This window comes from Lactuca virosa, chromosome 3 (assembly GCF_052849685.1).
Source record: "Lactuca virosa cultivar CGN04683 chromosome 3, Lactuca_virosa_CGN04683_v6, whole genome shotgun sequence".
Classification (NCBI taxonomy): Eukaryota; Viridiplantae; Streptophyta; class Magnoliopsida; order Asterales; family Asteraceae; genus Lactuca; species Lactuca virosa.
Genome location: NC_136428.1, coordinates 168,571,147 through 168,597,643, shown reverse-complemented (window position 1 = coordinate 168,597,643; position 26,497 = coordinate 168,571,147). Strand labels below are relative to the sequence as shown.

General features: G+C 43.2%; 1 protein-coding gene across 1 annotated transcript; it reads left to right on the top strand.

The window, feature by feature from the left end:
- Positions 1-3,039: 3,039 nt before the first annotated feature.
- LOC145166799 (laccase-11-like) lies at positions 3,040-5,718 on the top strand. Its single transcript, XM_079085840.1, has 6 exons — positions 3,040-3,209; positions 3,375-3,526; positions 3,762-4,006; positions 4,109-4,237; positions 4,336-5,259; positions 5,341-5,718. The coding sequence occupies exons 1-6, from the start codon at positions 3,093-3,095 to the stop codon at positions 5,469-5,471; spliced, it is 1,698 nt and encodes a 565-aa protein (XP_078941966.1). The 5' UTR covers positions 3,040-3,092; the 3' UTR covers positions 5,472-5,718.
- The last annotated feature ends 20,779 nt before the right edge of the window (positions 5,719-26,497 follow it).

Below are 26,497 nucleotides of genomic sequence, written 5' to 3'. Positions count from 1 at the left end.
TTTTTTTTAACCTATGACCTTTTGTGTATCATCATTTAGAAAATGGGTATATCATATTAAACAAAAATGTTAATGATTTGATTCAACATATAATGGTCAATAATATCGTACCCTAACATAGTTATTCCATAATTTTAACATGAAAAATTAATCATTCTATCTCCATATTATTGTTTTCTTATAAAAAAGTATTAGGATGTGTTTGGCACATAACTTATGAAGATTTTTAATAAATTTTAGATTTTAAGAAAAAACTTGGAAATTTTTTTTCGCTCAACAATATGTGCTTTTAGCTTTTATTCTAAACAAAAGCTCATAATGTGAAATCTATTTGAAGTAGTTTTCGAAGATATTAGCTTTTGATTTTATCTTCTTTTACAACTTTAAAAGCTTCAAGCTACCAAATTGTTTTGACCTTAATAACATTATATATCTATAACATTTTAGCAAGCATGATGTATATATATAATATTTTTTTATTCTTCTTCTACATCTCACAAATTTATTGCAGCCATAGTGTTCACGCGCCAAACTTCAACTATTTTCAAAACCACGTCTGAACAAAATCATACCCCAAAACCATAGTGTTGATTTTGGCTTCGGATAGCTTTGTTGTTTGTGTGACTTTATAAAATTGTTGTTTCAATTATCAAAAAAAGCCTCCATTTTATTTTCCTTTCATTTTTCAAAACCTAGGAAATAGTTATCTTTCATTTTATTTTATTTATTTTTTTAAAAAAGTTTATTTTATACCAATATTAAATTATTGTTTGTACGTTTTTTAAGCAACCTTGCTCGATAACACTATCGGTGAAGGATATGAAAGAAGCGAAAACATCCATTATTAAAATATTGTGCAAATTAGAAGTGATCTATCCTCTTGAGTTTTTTGACATTATGGTTCATTTATTTTTACATTTACCTTATGAAGCTATTTGTGGATGCCCGATATGTATGAGATGGATGTATCCCTACAAAAGGTATATGAAAAAACTAAAAAATTATGTCAGAAACAAGACGAGGCCGGAAGGTTCTATAGCTGAGTGTTATGTCGCTGAATAGGAAATATCATTTTGCTCGATGTACCTTGAAGATGTCGAGACTCGATTCAATCGCCTCGAAAGAAACGAGGATGTTGTCATAGAATAAACAAAGTTATGGGTGTTTCAGTCCAAGTGTCAACTGGCTAGCGCAAAGAAATGAAAAATCTCAGTCTAAAGGAGAGAAAACATCTATAATGGTTTGTGCTTGATAGTTGTGACGAAGTCAGAAAGTATATTGCGTAAGTGTTCTTATCTTTTAATTAATTCATTGTCTGTTTTTAATTTCTCTTTTTTTTTACTAAATGTATATATTTTTTTCATCAATGTAGTGAATTCAAATCATTTCATCCTTAAAGTAATGAAAAAACCGAATTCCCTAAATGGTTCCTTCACAAGGTCTATGATATGCAAAAACAAAAATCTTCAGAGTTCAACAAAGATTTATCGGCTCTTACAATTGGTGCGCATGCAAATGCTTAAACTTACGCCGCTTGCATGGTGAACAGTGTTAGATTTATGGTACTTATGTGTGATGTCCAACAATCTATACAAAACTTGGGGGTTCTAACTGAGGGAGAGAATAAACAGAAATATTATGGTCATTTAAAAGAATAGACACAAAAACTGCTAATGTCATTTTCCGTTAAAACTTGATATCTTCAATATTATGAGGTTCTACGGATATTCCAATCTACTTAAATTTAACAAGTTCTATGTGGTTTCCGTTAAAACTTAATATTTTCAATATTATGAGGTTCTATATTGGTTTTCATTCCCTAGATATTATAAAAATTCGTTTTTTTATATTCGTTTCATAAACCAGAAATGATCTCTTATATAAATTTAATTATATTCTAAATATCTCTTAGTTTCTATATATTTTGCAGCATCGCACGGATGGACACCTCCTAGTTGATTTACAATACCCATGTTTCTTTAAAATGCATTTCAAGTTTATGGTAATTAAAAAACGCTATTATAGTTAAATACTACATTTTTACATTTGGGAGAAAAATGTGCAATAGAAAGAAAATCTTAATCTCATTGTATTCCTTTTCCTTAACGGCAAAGCTCACGACGGCACCTAGACGATAGGTTGGTCTAGTGTACCTCTCGTGTCCAAATCTTCACATTTACATCAATTTATTTCTAAAATATGGGAAACTTACAATATAATGCTTTGTTTTTTTTTACATATGAATAGACACAAAAACTAATGAAAATAATTATAAATATTAATCATCGGATATCAGTAATGGATTTCTGTTACAAGTTAAAAAAAAAACCTTATAGGCCATAATCAATCTCATCAATATTTGATAACGATCCTCGACTGTATAAATATACAAAAACCTAAAGTATAATCTTATAAGAGTAAATTACACGAATGGTCCGTATGGTTTGGGGTAATTTGCGCTCTTCGTCTCTAACTTATTTTTTTAACTCGGAAGGTCCTTATTGTTTATTTTTGTTACGCGCTTGGTCCCTACTGTTTGTTTTTGTTACGCGTTTGGTCTCTGTCTTACCTAAAAATACTATTATTTAAATCAGGAAAAATGATGGAATAGGTAAAGTAAGGTGAGGGGTGGGGTTGGGGGTGTGTTTTTAAAATAAGTTAAAAAATCAAGGAGAAAATAGTCTTTTTAGGTAAGACAGAGACCAAACCCATAACAAAAACAAACAGTAAAAAACTTTCGAGTTAAAAAATAAGATATGAATCAAACACGTAAATTACCCTAAACCATAGTTCTATTCGTGTAATTTACTCATCTTATAAAAACATTGGAACTCTAAAACAAACCTCCAATAAGATTATATTTGTTTTTTAATTATTTATTATTTATGTGTTTGAGTAATTGGTTTTTGAAGTCTTACTATACACATGTTTAACTTAAACGTTTTGGTCTACACCCTTCTCACTTTTCCACTCCACCTAATATATGTATATATGTGTGTGTATATATACACAAACATGTATGTATATCTATATCTTCATCTTCCTCAACTAATTCATTCTCAAGAAAGCCCACAAATAAACGATTGGGGAAGATGATGACTAATCGTACATTCATTTTCGGAAAATCCGTTTTCATTATTTGCATTTTCATGTTCGTTTCATTGCTTTCTCTTGAGGTCAAGGCAGACACCAAGAAGTATCAGTTTAATGTAAGTTTGTAGTTTTGCTATGTCGTGATAGCTAGTTTCTATGGCTTTTAATTAATTACATTGTTGGTAAAACCCATTTCACAACATTAATTTATTGGTTTTTGTTAGTTAAGTTTTTCTGTGTATTATAGAAAATGATTGTGTTATATTCTTGTATTTGAAAAGGTCGAAGTGAAGAACGTTAGCAGATTGTGCCATGCAAAACCGATTGTAACTGTAAATGGGAGATTTCCAGGTCCAACAGTTTATGCCCGAGAAGGAGATAGAGTTCTTATCAACGTTTCAAACCATGCCCAATACAATATGTCCATTCATTGGTATGAGGTTTAGAAATTATTTATTATACAAAGTACAAACAAACACGTACACAATATCTTTTCTTTAGGTTTGTTATCGCTAGACCATGACCATTTCGTGATTCTTTAGATGTGTCACTCAATGACTCGTATGATTCTTTTATACCATCGAAGTAAAAACGATTTTCTTTTTCTATCGAATTCACCGGTACGCCCTACATATATAGTATAATGTTTTTTTATCATGTTTTCTTAGGCATGGCTTAAAACAATATGCCAACGGGTGGGCAGATGGACCGGCATACATCACACAATGCCCAATCCAGACTGGGAATAGCTACGTTTATGACTTCAACATTACAGGCCAAAGAGGGACACTATGGTGGCATGCACATATTCTATGGCTCAGAGCAACTGTATATGGTGCTATTGTAATTTTACCAAAACAATCGGTGCCATTTCCATTCCCACGACCCGATGCAGAACAAGTCATTGTGTTTGGTATGTATTATTGGAAAGCATTTTCATCGTTTAATGTTTCTCACATTGTTATATATTGTTATGAGAATCTAATTAGAAACACAAAATATCTCTTATTTGTAGGTGAATGGTGGCATGCAGATGTCGAAGAGGTTGTGAAGCAAGGCAATGCTTTAGGATTGCCACCAAATATGTCTGATGCGCACACGATCAACGGAAAACCAGGCCCACTTTTTCCTTGTTCCGAGAAACGTATGTCATATCTGGTTTATTGAGATTGATCGTACCAAATAATCTCATTAATGCATTTTAGATCTTGTAACTTTATTTTTTGTTTTTCTTCATTTAAGATACATTTGCTATGGAAGTCGAGCAAGGAAAGAAATACCTCTTGAGAATAGTCAACGCCGCACTCAACGACGAACTATTTTTTGCAATCGCCGGCCACAACATGACGGTGGTGGAGATCGATGCAGTTTACACAAAACCATTCACCACAAATGCTTTATTGATTGCTCCGGGCCAAACAACAAATGTGATCGTCTCCGCCAGCCAGACTCCTGGCCGCTACTTTATGGCGGTGCGACCATTCCAAGATGTTCCAATTCCGGTTGACAACAAAACCGCCACCGCAATTTTCCAATATAAAAACATTCCGACCACCGTCATCCCTACACTCCCTGTTCTACCATTACCTAACAACACCAACTTTGCTTTAAGTTATAACCAAAAGCTCCGGAGCTTAAACACCCCTAACTTTCCGGCGAATGTGCCGTTGAAAGTTGATCGGAACTTGTTTTTCACCATCGGGCTTGGGAAGAGTGATTGTGCTACGTGCCTCAATGGTACTCGACTTTCTGCATCGTTGAACAACATAACATTTGTGATGCCGGAAACTGGACTTCTTCAGGCTCATTACTTTAACATGAAAGGAGTGTTTAAAACCGATTTCCCCGATAAGCCTCCGACGACTTTTAACTACACCGGTGCTCCCCTTACTGCTAATCTTTTCACTTCTAAGGGAACACGGTTGAGCAAAATTGTGTTTAATTCCACCGTTGAATTGGTCATACAAGACACCAATTTGTTAAGCGTTGAATCGCATCCTTTTCATCTTCATGGGTTTAATTTCTTTGTCGTTGGAACTGGCATTGGCAACTTCGATCCATCAAAGGATCCGGCCAAGTATAACTTGGTTGATCCACCGGAGAGGAACACCGTTGGTGTACCCACCGGTGGTTGGGTTGCCATTCGATTTCGAGCTGATAATCCAGGTATCGATCATCTTTACCAAACAAAGCAAACACACACACATACTTCTAAAAACCATATGTAACTAATTCTTGTGTACGTAGGTGTTTGGTTCTTTCACTGTCACTTGGAGTTGCACACCGGATGGGGATTGAAGACGGCGTTTGTGGTGGAAGATGGGCCTGGAAAAGATCAGGTGGTTCGTCCTCCGCCAAAGGATCTTCCATCATGCTAACCAATAAGTGTATAATATTTTCCAAAGAAGTGTGTATAAGTGTTAAAGCGTCAAAATTGGAGGTTGCAATTCTTTTGAGAGTTGACAAAGAATGAAACTGAAAAAAACTAACAAGAGGATTTCATTTCATACTTTGTTGTGTTTATTTTCAATTAGCAAAAATTATTTGATTTTTTAAGTTGACACGTGACGTGACACATGTATACTTTTATGTTATTAGTATATCATTATACAATATTACAATATATGGAACTCAAAGTTCAAGCTTATATTACTAGCTATTTGTATCTTTAGAATACATATTGCATAAAAAAAAAAAGGTTTTTACTATTAAGGTGGTTTAGCTGTGACTACTATAAATTAATGATATTGTATGTGCATGCGATAATTTTTTTAAGCTTTTTGAACCCCCCCCCCCCCCCCCCCCCCTCTATTGACTTTTCCTAATAGCTCTCGACATCAATCATCATAATAATTAGATATTTGTTGACATTATAAACGACGAAATTGAAAGAAATATAATGACTACTGAGTTTGTGTGAATTAACCATGAAAGTGCCATAGATTATATAAGCAAAGGCGGGTCATTTCTTCACAATTTTAGCATCAGTTTTAGTATTTTATAAATATGGTGGGTACGTGTCTTCCACTGAATCCTCTCCATGTTTTTTTGTAACATCATCTACCATATCATTCTCCATATCATGAAATACCCACTACACCACTTTAAAGAGGAAAAAAAATTAATTTCTTTTTGACATTGTTTCTTCTTTTCTTAACCGTGTTGAGTAATTGTTGGGACCTCCACATACAGCCACGATATTAAGGGCCCAAGCTCATGCCTAGCAGCCTAATGTTGCTTGAAAAATCTAATTACATTACATGACAAAGAATGAAGACTAAAATTCTTCATCCAACTATATTTGATAGCTTAAGAAATGTGGGTGTAAATTTAAGGAACTTAAATTATGATACGTTGTATCACGTTTACTTGTTGTGGATGTTATTTGACATATTTTTTTTTTCAATCGCGTTACTTACTAGTATATTTTCATGAATATTTTTTTTTAATATAATTTGACTGATAATACTTTCAAACCCAAGTGGAAAAATATGTCAAATAAGTACCCGTAACATGTAAGACCAGATATACTCATATACTGTAACACCCGATTCCGGTATAGAATTTTACTCTTTTGTTCGTGTGGTGGGTTTTGTAAATTCTCGCCTCCGCGGTGTAGCATCTCAAAAATCACAACAAATTTTAACTTTTCAAAACAACAAATTCAATCCATAACGTTTACAAACCATTATTTCAAAAGTGTTTTTCATTAATCAGAGTGTCCCAAAGATCCAGATAACATAAAACCGAAGGATGTGCACGCTCATGCTTTCGCCTTGCCATGGTCCTCAGAAGTACCTGAAACAAAACTATAATAGTAAGCCAACGCTTAATGAGTTTCCCCAAAGTACCACCACATAACATAACAAACAACAACGTGCATACAAAACCTTCAGCATGACTAGACCGCCTCACCGGGCCTTCAACCAATCTGGACCGCTCTCTGGGCCTTCGGTCTAACTCGACCACCTCGCAGGACTTTAGTCTATCCGGACCGCCCTGAGTATCTTGGCCTTAGGTATCAGCTCGTCCGCCTCAACCCAGTAAACCATAACATATCGATACATAACATTATCAATCAATAACAACAAACACAGGTAGTCCTACAAATCTACCAGTCTAATCACATGGCTAGTACCACATAACTCCGCATAACAGCACACAACAAAACAAGATATCTAATCCAATGGGCCGACCTTGGTGCTTGTGACCCATAAATACAGTGGAGAAAACTCACCTCAATCAGAAGATAGCAAATCCCACACCCACGTCTGCTGCACAACGGTTCCTCACGCTGAACACAATCAATATCTACCCTAGTTACTTTCTAAGGTTAAACCCATAATCATGAGGCCCAATAATGGCCCAAGTCCAAACTAGGCCTACTAATGGCCCAGCCCATCTAGAGAACCCTAAGGCACAAATATCCCAAAATGGCCTCATGTCAACGGTCCAAACTCCAACAGCTGATCCTCACGGCGTGACTAGCTCGTGGTCACATCGTGAGCATCAACTCGAAACAGACCTAACTCAGTGGGTCAACTCAACCCATCAATTTGATTCTAGTCATCGTCACGTCGTGACCTCTTCCTGCGTCACGTCGTGACCTAGTCCGGACAAAATAGTCGGGATGGCAAGCATCCTCACGATATGACAGGCTTAATGTTAACTTCGTGAGCGCTGCTCTGGCCAGCTTTGAGCACTAATCTCTTATTCCTTACAACCATAACTTGGGACTTTCCAGAGGGTCTTCCCTCACCTAAAGGATGGTAAAAATCATAGCTTTTTAGTCATGCATCCAATGCATGACTCAAACACTCACTATGTCAAAATAAGGAAAAATGAGATCTTGACTCATGCTTGGAGTCTCAAACTATACCAAAACTCAGATCCAAGGACTATATCATAGAGAATGACTCAATGATCCATAAAGTTGCCAACTTTATGAATCCCATGCATACAATCTATCACAATCATGCAAAAAGGAGCTTAAAACTTAGATCTAGCATGCAAGAGGTAAAAAGTTCTGAACTTTATGACTTACAATGGTCCAAAAGCTCAAGAAGAAGGTAAGGTAGAAGCTGGAATGCCAAGAGGTTGCTCCACCAAGGTCTTCTTCCCCTTCAAGGAGTCAAAACCACCAAAGAATGCTTCAAGGATCACAAAAATGGCTAAGGACTTCAAGTGGGTCGATATTAGGGTTTCCAAGAGACAAGAGAGTGATGGAGGATAAGGATGGGGTACCTTAGCCCTCTCATTCCATTAAATTCCTAAAATATTAGGGTTTTAGTCATCAGCCCGTTCTCACATCGTGTGCTTCAAAGTCTCACATCATAAGGCTCAAAAACACGGGTCAACTGGTCAATGGTCACTCATGACGTGACTACCATGTATCACGTCATGACCCTTATCCAAAAGCTATAATTCAATAAATAAGTACTTCCATGACCCGGGTGTTACAATTCTCCCCCACTTGAACTAGACTTCGTCCTCGAAGTCTGCTGTTGTGAACAACTCTGGGTAATGCTCCTGCATCTCAGACTCGGGTTCCCATGTCCATTCAGAATCGTTTCGATGCTGCCACTGAACCTTGACCAAAGATACCACCTTGTTGCGCAAGGCCTTCGTCTTCCGATCTAAAATCGGCACTAGTCTCTCAATATAATTTAGGTGATCATAAACCGAAACATCATCCAAATGAATAACCGCTGAATCATCATCCACACACTTCTGCATCTGTGAAACATGGAAGGTGCTATGAATCTGATTGAGCTCCTCAGCAAATCCAACTTATACGCTATCTTTCCCACCATGGCTATCACCCGAAATGTCCCAATATATCGGGGCCCCAACTTTCCCCTCTTCCTGAAGCGTAGGAACCAGAATTGACGCGGGATTTTAAGTCACCTACTCGACGAGTTGAGAGCCTCAACTGGACGAGTAGGGTTGCCAGAGTGAAACCCTAATTTCGGGGTTTTGCACCCTATTTAAGCGCGCTAATCCACACTTGATGGCCTCATTTCTAGCCTCCAAGTCCCAAACCTTAGATTCAGAAACCCTAATGCATTTGTGAGCTTGTGACCCATTTTTGAGTGAATCTTAGTGTGTTTTGAAGCTTATGAAGGAAGGAGAAGCTTGGGGATTCAAGAAGAAGCAAGTAGATCCAGAGGCTCCATTCATTCTCATAATTTTATGGTAATCAAGTCTCAAACCTGCTTAGTAGCTTCTTAGATCTCTTTATTACCATTTTATTGGGTTTTGGTCCAAGAAGCTTAATCTTTGGGATATGTACGTCCCAAGTGAGTATACCTTCAGATCTAGAATCATTGAGGGCTTTCATGGCATAAAGGTGCAAACTTTATGGCCACTGAAGCTCCATGCAAGCCATAGGGTGTCATTTTGGCCTTTTAAGCTCCAAAAGGCAATGCATGTAGAGAAATGTGGAAGCTTTACGTGTTCATGTGGTGTTTAAGGTCTAAATCTCTGTTTGCAAGCTTTAGTTTGGAGTATGGATGGCTTGTGGACCAAGATCTAGGTCCTAAGGAGTTACTGTTTGAGCTAAACCCATTAAGAAGAGGTATTAACATGTAACGTTGGAAGCTTTACCCTTAAAAGGACATTTTCAGGGTGTATGAGAAGTATGAAGCTTAGATCTGAAGAGTTGGGGCTTAATCCATTAAGATGGCCCAAACAGACTGAGGAACTCGGTGAGTCCAGAGAGGAACTCGGCGAGTCCAGAGAGGGACTCGACGAGTTGTGGCGATTTGTCCCGATTCTGTACAAGGTAGAACTCGACGAGTCTGGGAAGGGACTCGACGATTTGATTCGTTCTATCACGACTATGAGTAGCGAGGGAACTCGGCGAGTCAGGGGGATGACTCGACGAGTTCAGTCAACTCGGATTATTGACTTTGACTTTGAATGGGCGTTGACATTGACTTAGACCTTGACTTTGACCAAGGTTGACTCGTAAAGGGGTCTTGATGTAAGGAATGGTATCTAAGGGGTTGTTTTGTATAGGGCATGAGTAGAGCCGGTTGCAGGAGCATAGACGTTCAACTACTTCACTCGACATTTGAGGTGAGTTTTCCTCCAGTAGGAATGGGTCGAAGGCACAAATGTCGGCCCGTTTATATATGTTATCTTATGTCGGACTTAGATATGATGTCGGGGTTAGCCCGATGTAGGTTATATGTTTCCGGACTTCGGTCCGATGCTGGGGAAATCCCGAGGAATGCTTGTATGCTTGATGTCTTCATGATTCTTGCATGTGTATGTTTATATGTTCCGGGTTTCGGACCGATGTCAGAGCAAGCCCGAGGAATGTTTAGCTTATATGTTATGTGTTATATGTTCCGGGCTTCGATCCGATGCTGGGGCAAGCCCGAGGAATGTTCAGCTTATATGTTATGTTATATGATACCGGATTTCGGTCCGATGCCGAGGCAAGCCTGAGGAATGTTTATATGTTTATGTTATGTGTTTATGTAATATGCTTGTTGATATGTTATATGTATATCAAACTTCGGTCCGATGTCGGGCGGGGCCCAATGCTGCATTCGTCCGATGTCGGGCGGGGCCCGATGTAGCGGGCAAGGCCCAATGTATGTTATTATGTGATATGTGTATGGTATGTGGTAGTTTGGGGAGACTCACTAAGATTCGTGCTTACAATTTTCAGTTTTGGTTTCAGGTACTTCCGCTAGTAAGGGGAAGAGCTCGGGATGACTGCACCGTACACACCACATCGTTTAGCCTGTGATGATTTACTCTGATATCTGGATATATGGTTTTGATACAGTGTTTGATATAATGTTTTGAGATATTTTCACTTATGTTTTTATGAGATGATTTGGATTACTATGGTTTTATTTATAAATTAAAACAAAATTTTTTGGACCGTATTTTTGGGATGTTTCAAGTTGGTATCAGAGCCTTGGTTTGAGGGATTCGGGCACACTTTCGGTTGTGTCTGAACTCAAACTGAGGGCTTGGTATGAAAATTTTCAAAATAAAATCATTTTTATAAAAAGAACTTTGAAAAGAGAAAAGAATTTCGAAAAGAGAAAAGAATTTTGAAAAGAGAAAAGGGTGTGGTGCATGCAATCATCCGAGCTCAAGTAAGTACTCCTAAATTACCCATACAAGTTTATGATAAGATAAGCTTATGAGAACTTCATGCTAGATTAGGGCTAAGGATCTAGGAAGGATGCCTTATGTGCCTATTATATGTGTATTAACTTTATGAGCTGCATGCTAGTACATATTAGTCAGTGATATGATGGCCTGATTAGGATATGCTTGATTATGTGTACTTAATGCTCGAATTCTACTTGCTTTATGCTTTTAGGAGTTCTAATTATCTCTAACTAACTAGTAAACGAATATGTGAAGTTACGTATTGCAAGGACGAAATAATTTCAGAAGGTTACGTTTAGCTCTATTTCGCAGCTCTAATTTGAGTCTAACCGTTGTAGGGTAGGACCTCTCATTCGAAGAATTATCTGGTCTTAGTGATATGTATTGGTATTTGCAAGAAAGTTAGGGGGAGATAGCATGGACTTCTTCTGCAGCTGATGCAGGAGAGTGGGATGGTGATTACCCTAGGGAAAGCCTAGGATGAGATTAGCCTGAGAACAGCAGTAGAAATAGAAAGGACTTGGTAGAGTCAAGGCAGTTCGTGAGGAAAGTACGGATAGATGTGGAAGGCAGTATGGGCCCGTACTACTGAAAGCAGAGGATCCGCACTCGAATCAAGGAAGGCTGAGATGAATCCAGGGAACTTGTAGTATATGTGATCCCTCGAGATATGATGAGTATTCTGATATTTGTTATGGTGTATTTTCAGTATGGTGACGTTACGTACTAGACCAGTCGGGAATTCAGGTGTCGGTGAGGGATCAGGCTCGGGCTCTTGAGTCGGGCAGCTAGATGACCAGATGAGGGAGTTCATCTCATCTGAGATCACGCGCAACATTTTAGACCAGACTCTTGTGATCTTGGGTACGATCAAGGATGGCATCTTGGAGCTTTTGGATGAGAGACTGAGTGCATTCCGCACCGAGGTGGCGGCCATGATGGGGTCGCACACACTGACTTTCAGGGAGTTCCAAGCTTGCGGAGCTACAGACTATCATGGGGCTCGGGACCCCATTGCTAGCAGCAGATGGTTGGCTGATGTCGCTAACGCTTTCCGTACGAGCCGATTTCCCGAGGGGGAAAAGGTCCGACTTGCTTCCTCTCTTCTGAAGGACAGAGCACGTGACTGGTGGGAGGAGGTAGGACATGCCATTGGAGATGATGCAACTCTAGATGCGATGACCTGTAGTGATTTTTCGGCCAGGTTCAGGGCTGAGTTTGCACCTGTGATTGAGGTGCAGCAGCTTGCTAGGGAGTTCCAGGATCTCCACCAGACGACTGAGACGGTGACCGAGATCACCGCTATGTTCAGGGAGAGGGCCTTTCTCGTTCCGCAGTACGTGGCGGACGAGGAGATGAAAAAGGCCCGATATCATGAGATGCTGCGGAGTTATATCCGCCATTTTGTGAGCCGATCCAGCTGCAAGATGCTGGAGGATATGATTGCTAGAGCTCGAGAGAAAGAGAGAGAGAGAGAGAGAGAGAGAGAGAGAGAGAGAGAGAGAGAGAGTTGGATTTGTAGATGGAGAAGAAGAGGAAATCCGGGGGGGGCTTCAGTTAGGGAGTGCAGACAAGAAGCCCAAGGTATTGGACCACCGACCGAGGAGTCAGCACGGCCGCAACCGTTATGGTAAATGCGGCAAGTTGCACGAGGGGACGTGCAAGGCAGGGAGTTCAGGATGCTTCAAGTACGTACGAACTGGTCATGTGAGAAGAGATTGTACAGCTACTACCACCATGACAGTATCAGATATGATTTGCTTTCAGTGCAATCAGAGGGGACACAAGTAGTCCCAGTGTCTGAGTTTAGCAGCGACATGACAGGTGTCAGCACCCGCTCCTGCTACGTTGAGGATTATAGATGGCCGTCAAGGCCGGACAGAGGCGCCTGTGGCAAAGAGTAGGGCCTTTCAGTTGACAGCAGAGGAGGCAGGTGCAACTCCTGACGTGGTGACGAGTATGTATCTTCTCATTATCTCTTTATGTATATTGATTATTGCTTATGTTTATGTGTTTCATTATAGGATCGCTCCTTGTGAATATTATATCTACTCTGGTATTGTTTGATTTGGGGGCTACCCGATCTTTTGTGTCGCTCACGCTCAGCAAGCGATTCGTAGGGGCTCCAGGGGAGCTGGATTACCCACTTGATTTAGAGATAGAAGATGATAGTGTTGGATTAATGTCTAAGTCCATAACTATATTTGGTATGTACTTGACCCGACCCGGCATGGTCCATTTGGGTTGCACTTCACCGGCACAATTTATATGGATAGTCTTTTCAGAATAGTATATTTATGATTTATATTAATATATTATAAGTTCTAATATATTAATATGGAATAATATTATTTAATTAGTATTGATCAAGAATTAATTTAGAATTAATTAAGTGATCAAAAAGAACTAATTAAATATAGACTCTTATATATATGGAATGGGCCAAGTTCATTTAGGTTGGGCTAAGCTTTCATGGATGGTCCATGGAGCTTTTAACCCATGGATCCTATGTAAATGAAAGGTCATGGGTATTAGGGTTTAGATGGATGTAACCCCAATCCCCCATAATATATAAAGGGGTCCTTGGCTCACAAAATTGGCATAAGTGTGTGAAAATAAGAGTGCGCCGATTTTAGTGTGCATACATATTCTCTCAAGTTCTTCCAAGGTGTTTTGGTGATTTGTGATTCCATTTGAGGCTTCCACACTATTGGGGCTAAGCTCTTAAAGCTTGAAGACATCAAGCTACATCAAAAGGTATGTCATCTAACTAGAACTTTGTAGTATAGGTGCTTCATAATATGCTAGTTAGGATGAAACCTTGGAATAGTTAATATTTGCATGTATAATAGAGAAAACATAGATCCAAGGTTTATAGGGTTGCATGTACACCATAGGAGTGTTAGAATGCTCAAAACCCAACAGATAGGACCATTCGGGTCACGAGGGTTCACCGAGGATGTACACCGTAGTTGTTCGATGAGCAGTTTTCTGTGGATCTAGTCCATATTCCCCTGCAAGGGAATAAGGTTATAGTTGGTGTAGACTGGTTGAGCCCCAATGGGGCACTGATTGACTGCGAGTAGCAGCTAATGAGAGTTCAAACTTTTATTGGTGGAGGGTTAGTTATTCAGGGCGAGAGGCTGCAGGGTGGACCGACACTATGTTCAGCAGCAAGAGCGAGGCGCAACCTTCAGCAGGGTTGCGCAGGTTATGTCGCTTATGTCATGGATACCCGGGATAAGGGTAATGCGACAGTGGATGGCGTACCGATCGTGCGAGAGTACCCGAACGTATTCCCAGAGGATTTTCCTGGGATACCTCCGGAGAGGCAGGTTGAGTTCAGGATTGACCTAGCCCCTGGTGTGGCTCTGATAGTCAAGGCACCATATCAGTTGGATCCTCCCGAGATGCAGGAGCTGTCTATGCAGCTGCAAGAGCTGCTAAACAAGGGATTTATCAGGTCGAGTAGTTCGCCATGGGGAGCCCCGATCCTGTTTGTAAAGAAGAAGGACGGGTCACATCTGATGTGCATAGACTACCGGGAGCTGAATAAGGTAACTTTGAAGAACCGTTATCCCCTCTTGAGTATTTATGACTTGTTTGACCAGCTACAAGGTGCATCTTGGTTCTCCAAGATTGATTTGTGATTGGGTTATCACCAGATAGGAGTCAGAGATGAGGATGTGCAGAAGACAACTTTTAGGTCTCGCTATGGTCACTATGAGTTCGCGGTGATGCCGTTTGGGCTCACCAATGCTCCAGCCGCGTTCATGGACCTCATGAACCGCGTATGCAGACCGATCCTAGACCGGTCTGTGATAGTCTTCATCAATGACATCTTGGTTTACTCCAAGACTCAGGAGCAGCATGAGGAGCACCTGAGGGAGGTGGTGGAGACACTGAGGGGGGAGAAACTTTTTGCAAAGTTCTCCAAGTGTTAGTTCTGGTTGCGCGTGGTGCAGTTTCTGGGGCACCTTCAGCCAGAAGGGTATTTTGGTCGATCCGGCCAAGATAGAGGTCGTGATGCAGTGGGAGGTTCCGAGGTATCCAACTGAGATTCGGAGTTTTCTTGGTCTAGCGGGTTATTGCCGAAGATTCATCCAGGATTTCTCCAAGATCGTTGTTCCTTTGACATAACTGACCAAGAAGTCGGTGACATTCCACTGGGGGCTTGAGCAGCAGGCATCCTTTGAGACTCTCAGACAGCGGTTAAGCGAGGCACCAATTCTGACTTTGCCAAAGGGCGCCGACGACTTCGTGGCTTATTGTGACGCATCGATCATGGGCATGGGTGCGGTATTGATGCAGCGGGGTTACATGATAGCTTACGCTTCGAGGCAGTTGAAGCCTCACGAGGCGAACTATCCGACACATGATTTAGAGTTGGGGGCTGTGGTTTTCGCTCTCAAGATTTAGCGACATTACCTCTATGGGGTCCGTTGTACCATTTACACAGACCACAACAGTTTGAGGTACCTCATGGATCAGCCGAATCTGATCATGAGGCAGCGTCGGTGGTTAGATGTGGTGAAGGACTATGACTGTGAGATCCATTACCACCCGGGAAAGGAAAATATGGTGACTGATGCTCTGAGCCACAAGGCAGTGACGACTCCGATTCGAGACATATGTCTGAGGATGACAGTGATTACTCCATTTCTGGAGTGGATTAGAGAGGCACAGGTTGAGGGACTGAAGGAAGAGCGCCGGAAGTACGAGCGGATCACAGGCCAGATGGCCTCATTTGATTATGATAGTCGTGGGTTGTTGACCCTGCATGGGAGGGTTTGGGTTCCGTACTGGGCCGGGGTACGACATGTTCTGATGGATGAGGCCCACAAGTCGAAGTTCTCCATCCATCCCGGGGTGACGAAGATGTATTGGGATCTTCGCCCTAATTACTGATGGCCCTGCATGAAGCGGGACGTAGCATGGTATGTAGAGCGGTTCTTGACCTGCAGGAAGGTCAAGGCCGAGCACCAGTGACCACACAGAAAGATGCAGCCGTTAGACATTCCCATGTGGAAATGGGAAGATATCACTATGGACTTCATCACGAAGCTTCCCAGGACCGCACGTGGAGTAGATTCAATATGGGTAATCGTGGATCGGTTGACCAAGAGTGCTCATTTTATTCCGATCCAGGAGAGTATATCAGCTGAGAAGCTGACCGAGATCTACGTACGTGAGGTAGTGACACGTCATGGAGTGCCTGTCTCGGTGGTGTCAGACCAAGATGTTCGTTTCACTTCACGATTTTTGAAGCGGTTTCACGACGAGATGGGTACTCGTCTCCACTTCAGCACCGCTTTCCACCCTCAGACGGATGGGCAGAGCGAGAGGACGATTTAGACTCTCGAGGACAGGCTACATGCATGTGTATTGGATTTCGGCGACAGTTGGGATACGTATCTTCCGTTAGCGGATTTTCGTATAACAACAACTACCACACTAGCATAGATCGACCACCCTTCGAGATGCTCTACGGGAGAAAGTGTAGGACCCCAATCTGTTGAGGCGAGGTCGGTCAGAGGATCCAACAGGTCTGGAGCTGGCTCCAGACTGCTCAGAGTCGGCAGAGAAGCTATGCCGACAAGCGCCGTTCAGACTTGGAGTTTCACGTGGGCGACATGGTTCTGCAGAAGGTGTCACCTTGGAAAGCTGTCATCCGGTTCAGGAAGCAAGGAAAGATGGGTCCCAGGTACATCAGTCCTTTCAGGGTTATAGCCTGGGTGGTCAAAGTGGCGTATTGATTGGACCTTCCAGCGGAGCTCAGTCAGATCCACAACACTTTTCATGTTTCCCAGTTGCGGAAGTGCTTAGTGGATGACTCCGTAGTTGTGCCTCTACAGGATATACAAGTTGATGACAGCCTGAACTACATCGAGAGACCAATAGCTATTCTCAAAAAGAAGACAAAGGAGCTGAGGAACAAGAGGGTTGATTTGGTGAAAGTGCAGTGGCAGCACCGCAAGGGCTCAAAGTGGACTTGGGAGCCCGAGGAGGAGATGAGGGAGCACTGCCCGAAGTTGTTTCCCGACTTAGCAGACTTCGAGGACGAAGTCTAAGACAAGTGGGGGAGAATTGTAACGCCTGGTTCCTGGTACACATTTAATTATAATTTATTCACTTTTATAGAGCAACTCGACGAGTTGGGAGCCCCAAACTCGTCGAGTAGGAACCAGAATTGATGCGGGATTTTAAGTCACCTACTCGACGAGTTGAGAGCCTCAACTCGACGAGTACGGCTGCCAGAGTGAAACCCTAATTTCGGAGTTTTGCACCCTATTTAAGCATCCTAATCCCCACTTGTTGGCCTCATTTCCAGCCTCCAAGTCCCAATCCCTACATTCAGAAATCGTAATGCATTTGTGAGTCTGTGAGCCATTTTTGAGTGAATCTTGGTGTGTTTTTGTAACACCATAAAAATCATGCCAAATTTAAACTTTTAAAAACATTTCAAAACCATTAACCATTACAAAATTTGTTTTCAAAATGTATCATATCAGAGTGTCCCAGAAACAAAGTCATAAAAAGTGAGGAGCTGTACGATCACGCCTTTGCCTTGCTGCGATCCCCTGATGTACCTGAAACAATAAACTGAAACTATAAACCCGGGATCTTAGTGAGTTCCCCTAAAATACCCATACCCACAACAATACACATATAATCATAAACAACATACTATGGGTCCAGTTAACCATCGGGTTGGAATACCCTAGACCCTCAACCATCCGGTTGGAATGCCAACATACTATGGGTCCAATCATCCTCGGGATGGAATACCATAGGCCCACAACCAACAGGTTCGAATTCCCACATACTATGAGTCCAATTATCCTCGGGATGGAATATTGACGACCCACAACCAACAGGTTGTAATGCCCAGGTCTACTGGCTTCCGCACAAAGCAGCTAAGCCTCAACCGCCAAACAAACATGTGCATATATAGCAGACAATCACATAACAGTCTATAGACAACAACTGATCTAACGGATCATACCAAATAACACGTAATACCATCCTATCTACCAGGATACCGATCTAACATATCATACTAGCATAACATATCCAGATAACAATCCAAAGGGCCGACCTTGGTGCCTTTGACCCTTGAGTATAGTGAGGATAACTTACCTCTCAACTGTCGACTGGAAAGATAAGCTCAAACTCTCGGATCACCGCCTAAAACTCCACAACCTATATTTACCATGGAACCATATTCGTAAATTTCCAGTTTCCCAAAATGTCCCAGAAGTCAACCCTTGGTCAAAGTCAAAGTCAACGGTCAAGGTCAACAGTCCATGGTGACCCGACTCATCGAGTACAGTCACTGACTCGTCGAGTCCTTCCAGAACTCGAGTAGTCGTGAAATCTCCCCACTGACTCGTCGAGTTTCCCTGCAACTCGCCGAGCTCATGCGTGTCCAAAAGTCGGGAAAACCCTAGTTGACTCGCCGAGTCACCCACTGACTCGCCGAGTCCATGCAGAAGTCCTTGCACGACAATCTTCATCGGACTCGATGAGTTGACCAAGAAACTCGCCGAGTCCCTTCAGTCCTTTTTCCGTTCGGATGCTTTTTAAGCCATTTCAAGGTCCCATATTGCAGATCAAGCTTCCCAAGACATTTTTATCACGTAAAGTTGAAACTTTACGTGCATGTAAGGCTCTAAAGGCTTAGAATGTCAAATCCAAGCTTGTAATGGAGTTTTACACCGAAGGAGAGGTTTACACTTGCTAAAGCTGGAAACTTTATGGACTTAGAGACCAAAGAGAGCTCAGATCTGAAGTTGCAACTTTAGATCTTAGCTCATACCCAATAATAGATTCCTAGCATGCTAGAAAAGCCCTAATCTTTAACCAAATGAGATCTAGAAGGAAATGAGGTCAACGTAAGGACTTGATACCTTCAAATGGTGCTAACTGAGGTAGATTCCAGATCCACACACGTTCCTTGCTGCTAGCTACTTTATCTTCAAGCTCCTCTCACTAAGATCCATCTTCTAAAGCTTAAAACACACAAGAATGGAGCACACACACGAATTAGGGATTGCTGGACTCTCAAGAGGCTGTAAGGGAGGCTAATGACCCTTTAAATAGGGTGCGAAACCCCGAAAATTAGGGTTTCGTCCTCCAGCTCCTACTCGTCGAGTCCTATCCTGGACTCGGCGAGTAGGTCACTTAAACACGTAGGCAAACCCGCTCCTGCTAGACGAGTCAGGGCATCCAACTCGTCGAGTAGGCCTTACAATTTACGAAAATTAAAGCCATAAAATTAATACCTGAGAGTCGGGGCGTTACAATTCTCCCCCACTTGAAATAGACTTCGTCCTCGAAGTCCGCTGCGATGAACAACTCCGGATAGTGCTCCCGCATCTCAGCCTCCGGCTCTCACGTCCACTCGGACCCTCTTCGATGCTCCCACTGTACATTCACCAAAGGTATCTCCTTGTTCCGCAGAACCTTCACCTGCCTCTCCAGAATGGCCACGGGCCTATCCACATAATTCAGGCACTCATCAACCTGAATGTCATCCAACGATACTACTACCTCCTTTTCCATAATGCACTTGCGCAATTGCGAAACGTGAAAAGTGTTGTGGATCTGACTGAGCTCCTCCGAAAGCTCTAGTCTGTAAGCCACCTTGCCAACCCTAGAAATGATCCTGAACGACGCAATATATCGGGGACCCAATTTCCCACTCTTCCTGAAGCGGATCACACCCTTCCAGGGCGAGACCTTCAGGAGTACCATGTCACCAACCAGGAACTCTAACTTAGATCGGCGTCTGTCGGCTTAACTCTTCTGCCGACTCTGAGTGGTCTGCAATCACTGTCTAATCTGCTGAATCTTCTCGGTAGTCTGCAAGACTACCTCCGTCTGTCCCATCACCCTGTGTCCAACCTCACCCCAACAAACTGGGGTGCGACAACTCCTCCCATACAACAGCTCGAAAGGCGGGGCGCCAATGCTGGGATGATAGTTGTTGTTGTAGGTGAACTCTGCAAGGGGTATGTGGGGATCCCAACTCCCACCGAAGTCAATAAAACACGCCCTAAAAATGTCCTCGAGGGTTTGTATGGTTCGCTCGCTCTGACCGTCGGTTTGCGGATGATATGTTGTGCTAAAATACAGCCGCGTGCCCAATTCCTCATGGTACTTCTGCCAGAATCGAGAGTTAAATCTAACATCTCGGTCGACAATAATGGAAACCGGAACCCTATGGCAAGCGACAATATCGCGTACATACACGTCGGCCAACTTCTCGGCCGATGAACTCTCCCATATGGGCAAGAAATGGGCACTCTTGGGCAATCGATCTACAATGAACCATATAGCATCAAACTCCCTTCGCTGTCCTCGGTAGCTTGGTAATGAAGTCCATCGTGATCTGTTCCCATTTCTACATGGGGATCTCTAGGGGGTGCAGCTTGCCATGCGGCCTCTGATGCTCGGCCTTGACCATCCTACAAGTCAAGCACCTCTCGACGTACCAAGCGATTTATCACTTCATGCATGGCCACCAGTAACTCAAACTCAAGTCCCGGTACATCTTGTGGCCCTCGGGTGAATAGAAAAGTGAGACTTGTGAGCCTCCTCCATAACTGTCTGTCTGACCCCACCAGACATCGGAACCCATACCCGACCACATTGGGTCAAAAGTCCCCGACTATCCTGCACAAACCGGGCGTTCTCGGCCTTGATCCTCTCTAGTTTCCAGTTCTCTAGTCGCAAGCCCTCAGCCTGAGCATCTATAATCAAACTTACAAGTGGAGAATCCACCACTATCCTCATACATATCGCTGGGGTGGAAGGCCCAGCTGACTTGCGGCTCAGAGCGTCCGCCACCACATTCGCTTTACCGGGGTGGTAAAGGATCTCGTAATCGTAGTCCTTGACTACATCCAGCCACATGCGCTGCCTCATACTCAGGTTCGGCTGATCCATGATGTGTCTCAGGCGCTTGTGATCCATGTATATGGTACAACGGACCCCGTAGAGGCAATGTCTCTAAATCTTGAGAGAGAATACCACCGCTTCCAGCACCAAGTCATGTGTAGGGTATCTCGTCTCATGCGGCTTTAGCTGCCGCGATGCGTAGGCTATCACCCGTCCTCTCTGCATGAGGACCGCCCACAAACCTGTGATAGATGCATCACAGAACACCAAAAAATCCTCAACTCCCTCCGGGAGAGTCAAAACTGGAGCCTTGCACAACCGCTGTCGGAGGGTCTCAAACGCCCTTTGTTGCTCAGGGCCCCACTGGAAATCCACCCCCTTCCTCATCAGACGAGTGAGGGGTACTGCAATCTTGGAGAAATCTCGTATGAATCTCCGGTAGTACCCTGCCAATCCCACAAAACTTTTGATGTATGAAGGAGACCTCGGCACCTCCCACTGCATGACTGCCTCGATTTTGGCCGGGTCGACCAAAATCCCCTCCTGGTTAACGAGATGTCCGAGGAACTAGACCTCTCGTAACCAAAACTCACACTTCGAGAACTTGGCATATAGCCGTTCTCGTCTAAGAATTCCCAATAACTCCCTGTGGTACTCCTCGTGCTGCTATCGAGTCTTGGAATACACCAAGATATCATCTCTAAACACGATGACCGAGCGATCAAGCATCGGTCTGCAGACCCGATTCATCAAGTTCATAAATACTACTGGCGCGTTGGTGAGCCCAAACGGCATCACCACGAACTCGTAATGTCCATAACGATTCCGAAACGCGGTCTTCTCCACGTCCTCCTCTCTGACCTGGACCTGATGATATCCCGACCTCAGGTCTATCTTGGAAAACAAATATGCACCCTGTAACTGATCAAAGAGATCATCTATCCTCGGGAGTGGATAACGGTTCTTTACTGTCAACTTGTTTAACTCCCTATAATCAATGCACATCCGGTGCAAACCGTCATTCTTCCTGACGAAGAGGATCGGTGCTCCCCATGGAGAACTGCTCAGACGAATGAATTGCTTTCCCAGCAGCTCCTGCAGCTGTGATGACAGCTCCTGCATCTTGGGTGGCGCCAGTCGGTACGACGTCATGGCGATAGGGGCTGCACCCGACACCAGGTCGATCCGGAACGCGACCTGCCTCTCCGGAGGTATCCCTGGTAACTCCTCCGGGATCACGTCAGCAAACTCTCTAACCACTGGAACCTCTGAGACTAGAGTCTGATCCCGGACACGCGTATCCACCACATACGCTAGATAACCCGCACACCCGTGCTGAATATACTGCCGAGCCCTGGCAGTTGAACAAAACCCTGATCCCACTCTGGTGCCCACGCCATATACAATCAGTTCTCCCCCAATTAGGGTTCGAACTACCACCCGTTGACCCTTGTAATCAATCATGGCACCGAATCGACTAAGCCAGTCCATACCCACAATCACGCACACCTCCCCCATGGGAATCAGAATCAAGTCTATCGGGAAGGACACCCCGAAGATCTCCAACTCACATCCTCGGTAGACTAAAGAAGCAGAAACCCTGTGTTCGTTGGCGATAGAGACTCGCAACGGACACTCTAGCTCGCCTACTGGCACACTGAACTCCCTACTAAATATCTGTGATACAAATGACCGACTCGCCCCCGAGTCAAATAAAACCAATGCAAGCAAGGAGTTCACTAAAAACGTACCTAAACATAGGTACAACAGATAAGCATAAAGCAGCTATAATCAATGAGATAAAGGATAGAAACATACCAGCAACCACATCCGGTGCTGCCCTGGCTTCTTCGGCTGTAAGCTGGATGGCACACCCCTGGGCCTTCGGAGGCTCCGCTCTACCTGGCCTCCCATCCGTAATCCTCAATGTAGTCGGCGCTGGAGCCTGCGCCGGCTTGGCGGCTAGTAGAGGACACTGGGCCTTCATATGGCCCACCTACTCACAATGATAACAAAGCCTGACTCCGGGAGTCTGAGTCTGCTGCCTGTAATCCCTGGACTGATGGCCCTGCTTGCCACATCGGTGGCACCCACTCCCTGATTGGCACATCCCTGAATGAGCCTTTCCGCACTTCCACAAGTGCGGCCTGACTGTCCCCCACTCCTGGTATCAACGGTCTTAGACCGCTTCGGCGCCAGCTGTAACTGTGCAGGGGCCTGTCGCTGCTCCCTCAACTGTAGCTCAATCTCCAACGCACGCCGCCTAGCGGCCTCCTGTAAGTCCAACAGTGTATCACATCACTGAGTGGCAACAAACTGACGGATGTCAGTCTTGAGCATGCTCAGACAACGTGTCATCTGAGCCTGCTCCGAGGCAAACTCCAGGCAAAACATCGCCCTCTCAGTAAACATGCGGGTGATCTCCATCACCGACTCAGTACCCTGTTTCAGGTCTAAGAACTCCTGTGACAACCGCTCGCGCTCGACCCATGGAATGTAGCGAGCGTGGAACATATCCCTGATCTGCTCCCAAGTAACAGCAGCTCTCTAGTCATCCGTATATAACCCAATCACCAGCCTCCCCCAGTCCTTTGCCCCAGTCCGTAACAAGTTCAGGGCACATCTGACCTTCTGGTCAGTAGGACATGAACACGTGAAGAAACATCCCTCCACGACAGACAGCGACCTTATGGATACGATAGGATCCTGAGTACCATCGAAAGTCAGGGGCTTCGTGTTATCGAAGTACCGAGACTGAAAAACTCGGCCAACTCCTCCCCCTGCCGCTGGTATAGCCGCGGTAGCTGCAGCGACAACCGTCTCAGCAAGGGCTGCGTATCTGTAATCAAAGTACTCCCTCATATCGGACTTGATAGTCCCAAACAACTTCGGAATATGACCCCAGACAATCCTGACCACCTCCTCGCGGATGATCTCCCTAACAGGATCCTCTTTCAACACTGGCCCCTCCTGGCCGATAACCTCAGGCGCTGCCGGGGACTCCTGATCGCCCTGCCCTGATCCCGATCCCGATCCACTATCAAAACGCCTCGTAACCACCATACTGAAAATATAACAGGAAGATATCAGACAATCTGCATCAATAACTAGGAACCAACTCCCGACCATACCCTAGGGGTAGTGACTTCCTTGCTACGCATATGGGTCCTGTGCTTTCAATAGTACGAGCCCTTTCTACCTTCCACACCTACCCATATTTGTCTCAAGTATCACCACAACACCCTAAAATATACATACACATGGTGGTCGCTCAACCTCACTCCTAGAGGAAGGGTAACTATCTCACAACTGACCTACCTGCCTCACACAACCCACCCATCCATGAAACTTCCACCAACCATATAGCACTAGTGTATGCTAGCCATACATAACGCTGGAACCTATAGACTTTCAAATATCCGATCCTACCCTAAGCCCCCAATCAAACAAGAACAGAACCTAAGGCCAAACCAAACATTCTCAGGCTATAAGATCTTAATTATGTACAGTCGTGATGTATACACAAGTAACTACATCAATGATGTCAATCTCATATAAGGAAAACCCTAGGCTAGCAGGCATCATGAAATTCGGCAATTATATCACGCAATTCCTGAAGATCCCTAGCCTAGTACTAGCATGCTATTCTAACATATCACAATATCAAATAACTGTATGGTATTTTGGGGTCTACTTACTGGCTCCGGCTGATCGTACACCCTTCATTCTCCTTTACTTATTTTCAAAACCATTTTAAAATTATTTTGAAAATTGTTGGGTCAAAATTATGGTTTATACTTTGCTTTTCTAGGCAATTGTATTTTTGTGTAATATTTTATGAGTTTACGGTCAGGTTTACGACCAGGTGGGTGTTTACGGCCGTAAACAGGTTTACGGCCGTAAACCCTGTTTACGGCCAATGTTTCTCATGTATATATAGGGGTGAGGGGTGTGAGGTACGGAATAATAAGAGAGAGAGAGAGGAGCTTATGTGTGAGTATTCTAAGGTGTTTTCTAGAGAGAGAAAGTGAATCTTGTGTAAGGAACTTCAATCATATCATCAATACATTCAAGATTCAAGTTATTCTTCTCCTCATTCTCTTCTATTTTGATCTGACATCATCCGTTTGATTGGGATTCCGCACCATCAAACGGATCTGATTGATACACAAGCATTTTGGGGACTTACAATTGGTATCAGAGCTTGGATTGTATCAGTCAATTTTGTCAGATCTGGAGCTTATTTGATCTTATTTTGGAAGGATTTCTGCGTTTTTGGATAGATGTTGGCAAAATAAGGGGGGGTTTGTTCTTCGTGTTTTTCATAAAAACGAGTTTTTGATCGAGTTTTGGAGCAAAAAGGGGCAAAAATCGCTGTTTTTGGTCGTAACCAGCGAGGGGGTGGCGGCGTGTACGGCCAGCAGCTAGGGTTTCCGAGGAGTTTACGGCCGGAACTTGCAGTCCGAGATTACGGCCCTCGGAGTTTACGGCTCTCACGTGTACGGCCAGCGTTTACGGCTCGCACGTGTACGGCCGGAGTTTGCGGTCCTCGATGGTTTGTGGTCCAGCAATGTTTACGGTTCACACCTCGTCTCGTTCTCAGCCTCGCATCGCATCGCCTCGTCCTCGCCTCGCATCTCAGCAGCAGAAGTCTTCGCAGCTTGCTTCCATTAAAAAAAGGAAGCGAAGTTAGGGGTGCCGAGATCGAACCCGGGTCCCTTGATTCATCAGCCTCACGCCTTAACCAACTCATCTAGGCTAGGAGATGATATCCTCCTTCCGTTTTTAATTCTTAAAGATTCGCTTTCTCGTTTCTAGTTTCGCAAATTAACATTTTTAACCCCAAAAATCAATTTCCTTTATTTTTAAATTACTTTTTCAACCCAAAAAAAATTAGTTTTTATTTTTTGACTTTTAATTTTGATTTTTTACTTAAAATTTTGACTTTGACTTTCAATTTTGACATTTGACTTTAAATTTTGACTTTCTCGTTTAACATTCAAAATTTCAAATTTAGCTTTTCGGTTTTACTTTTAAGTTTGATTTTTTTAAATTTGACTTGTAAGGTTGACTTTTGAGTTTTTAGTCAAAGAATTTAGCTTCTAGTTGTGCTTTTAATGGTTTTTAAGGTTTATGAGGGAATTGAAGACATGAAAGAGAGTCATCAGGATATGTTAAGACAAAAGTTCAAAATGTTCAATTATATCCCTGGAGAACCCTGGAAGCTCAGTTGTAGCGATTTACTACACTTACTACTGAGATGAATATAGCTGGGATCTTCTTAACTAAATCTGAGATAAACAAAAAGCTGCTGAATTCACTTCCGAAATCGTGAGATATGAACGTGGTTGCCATCAAGAAG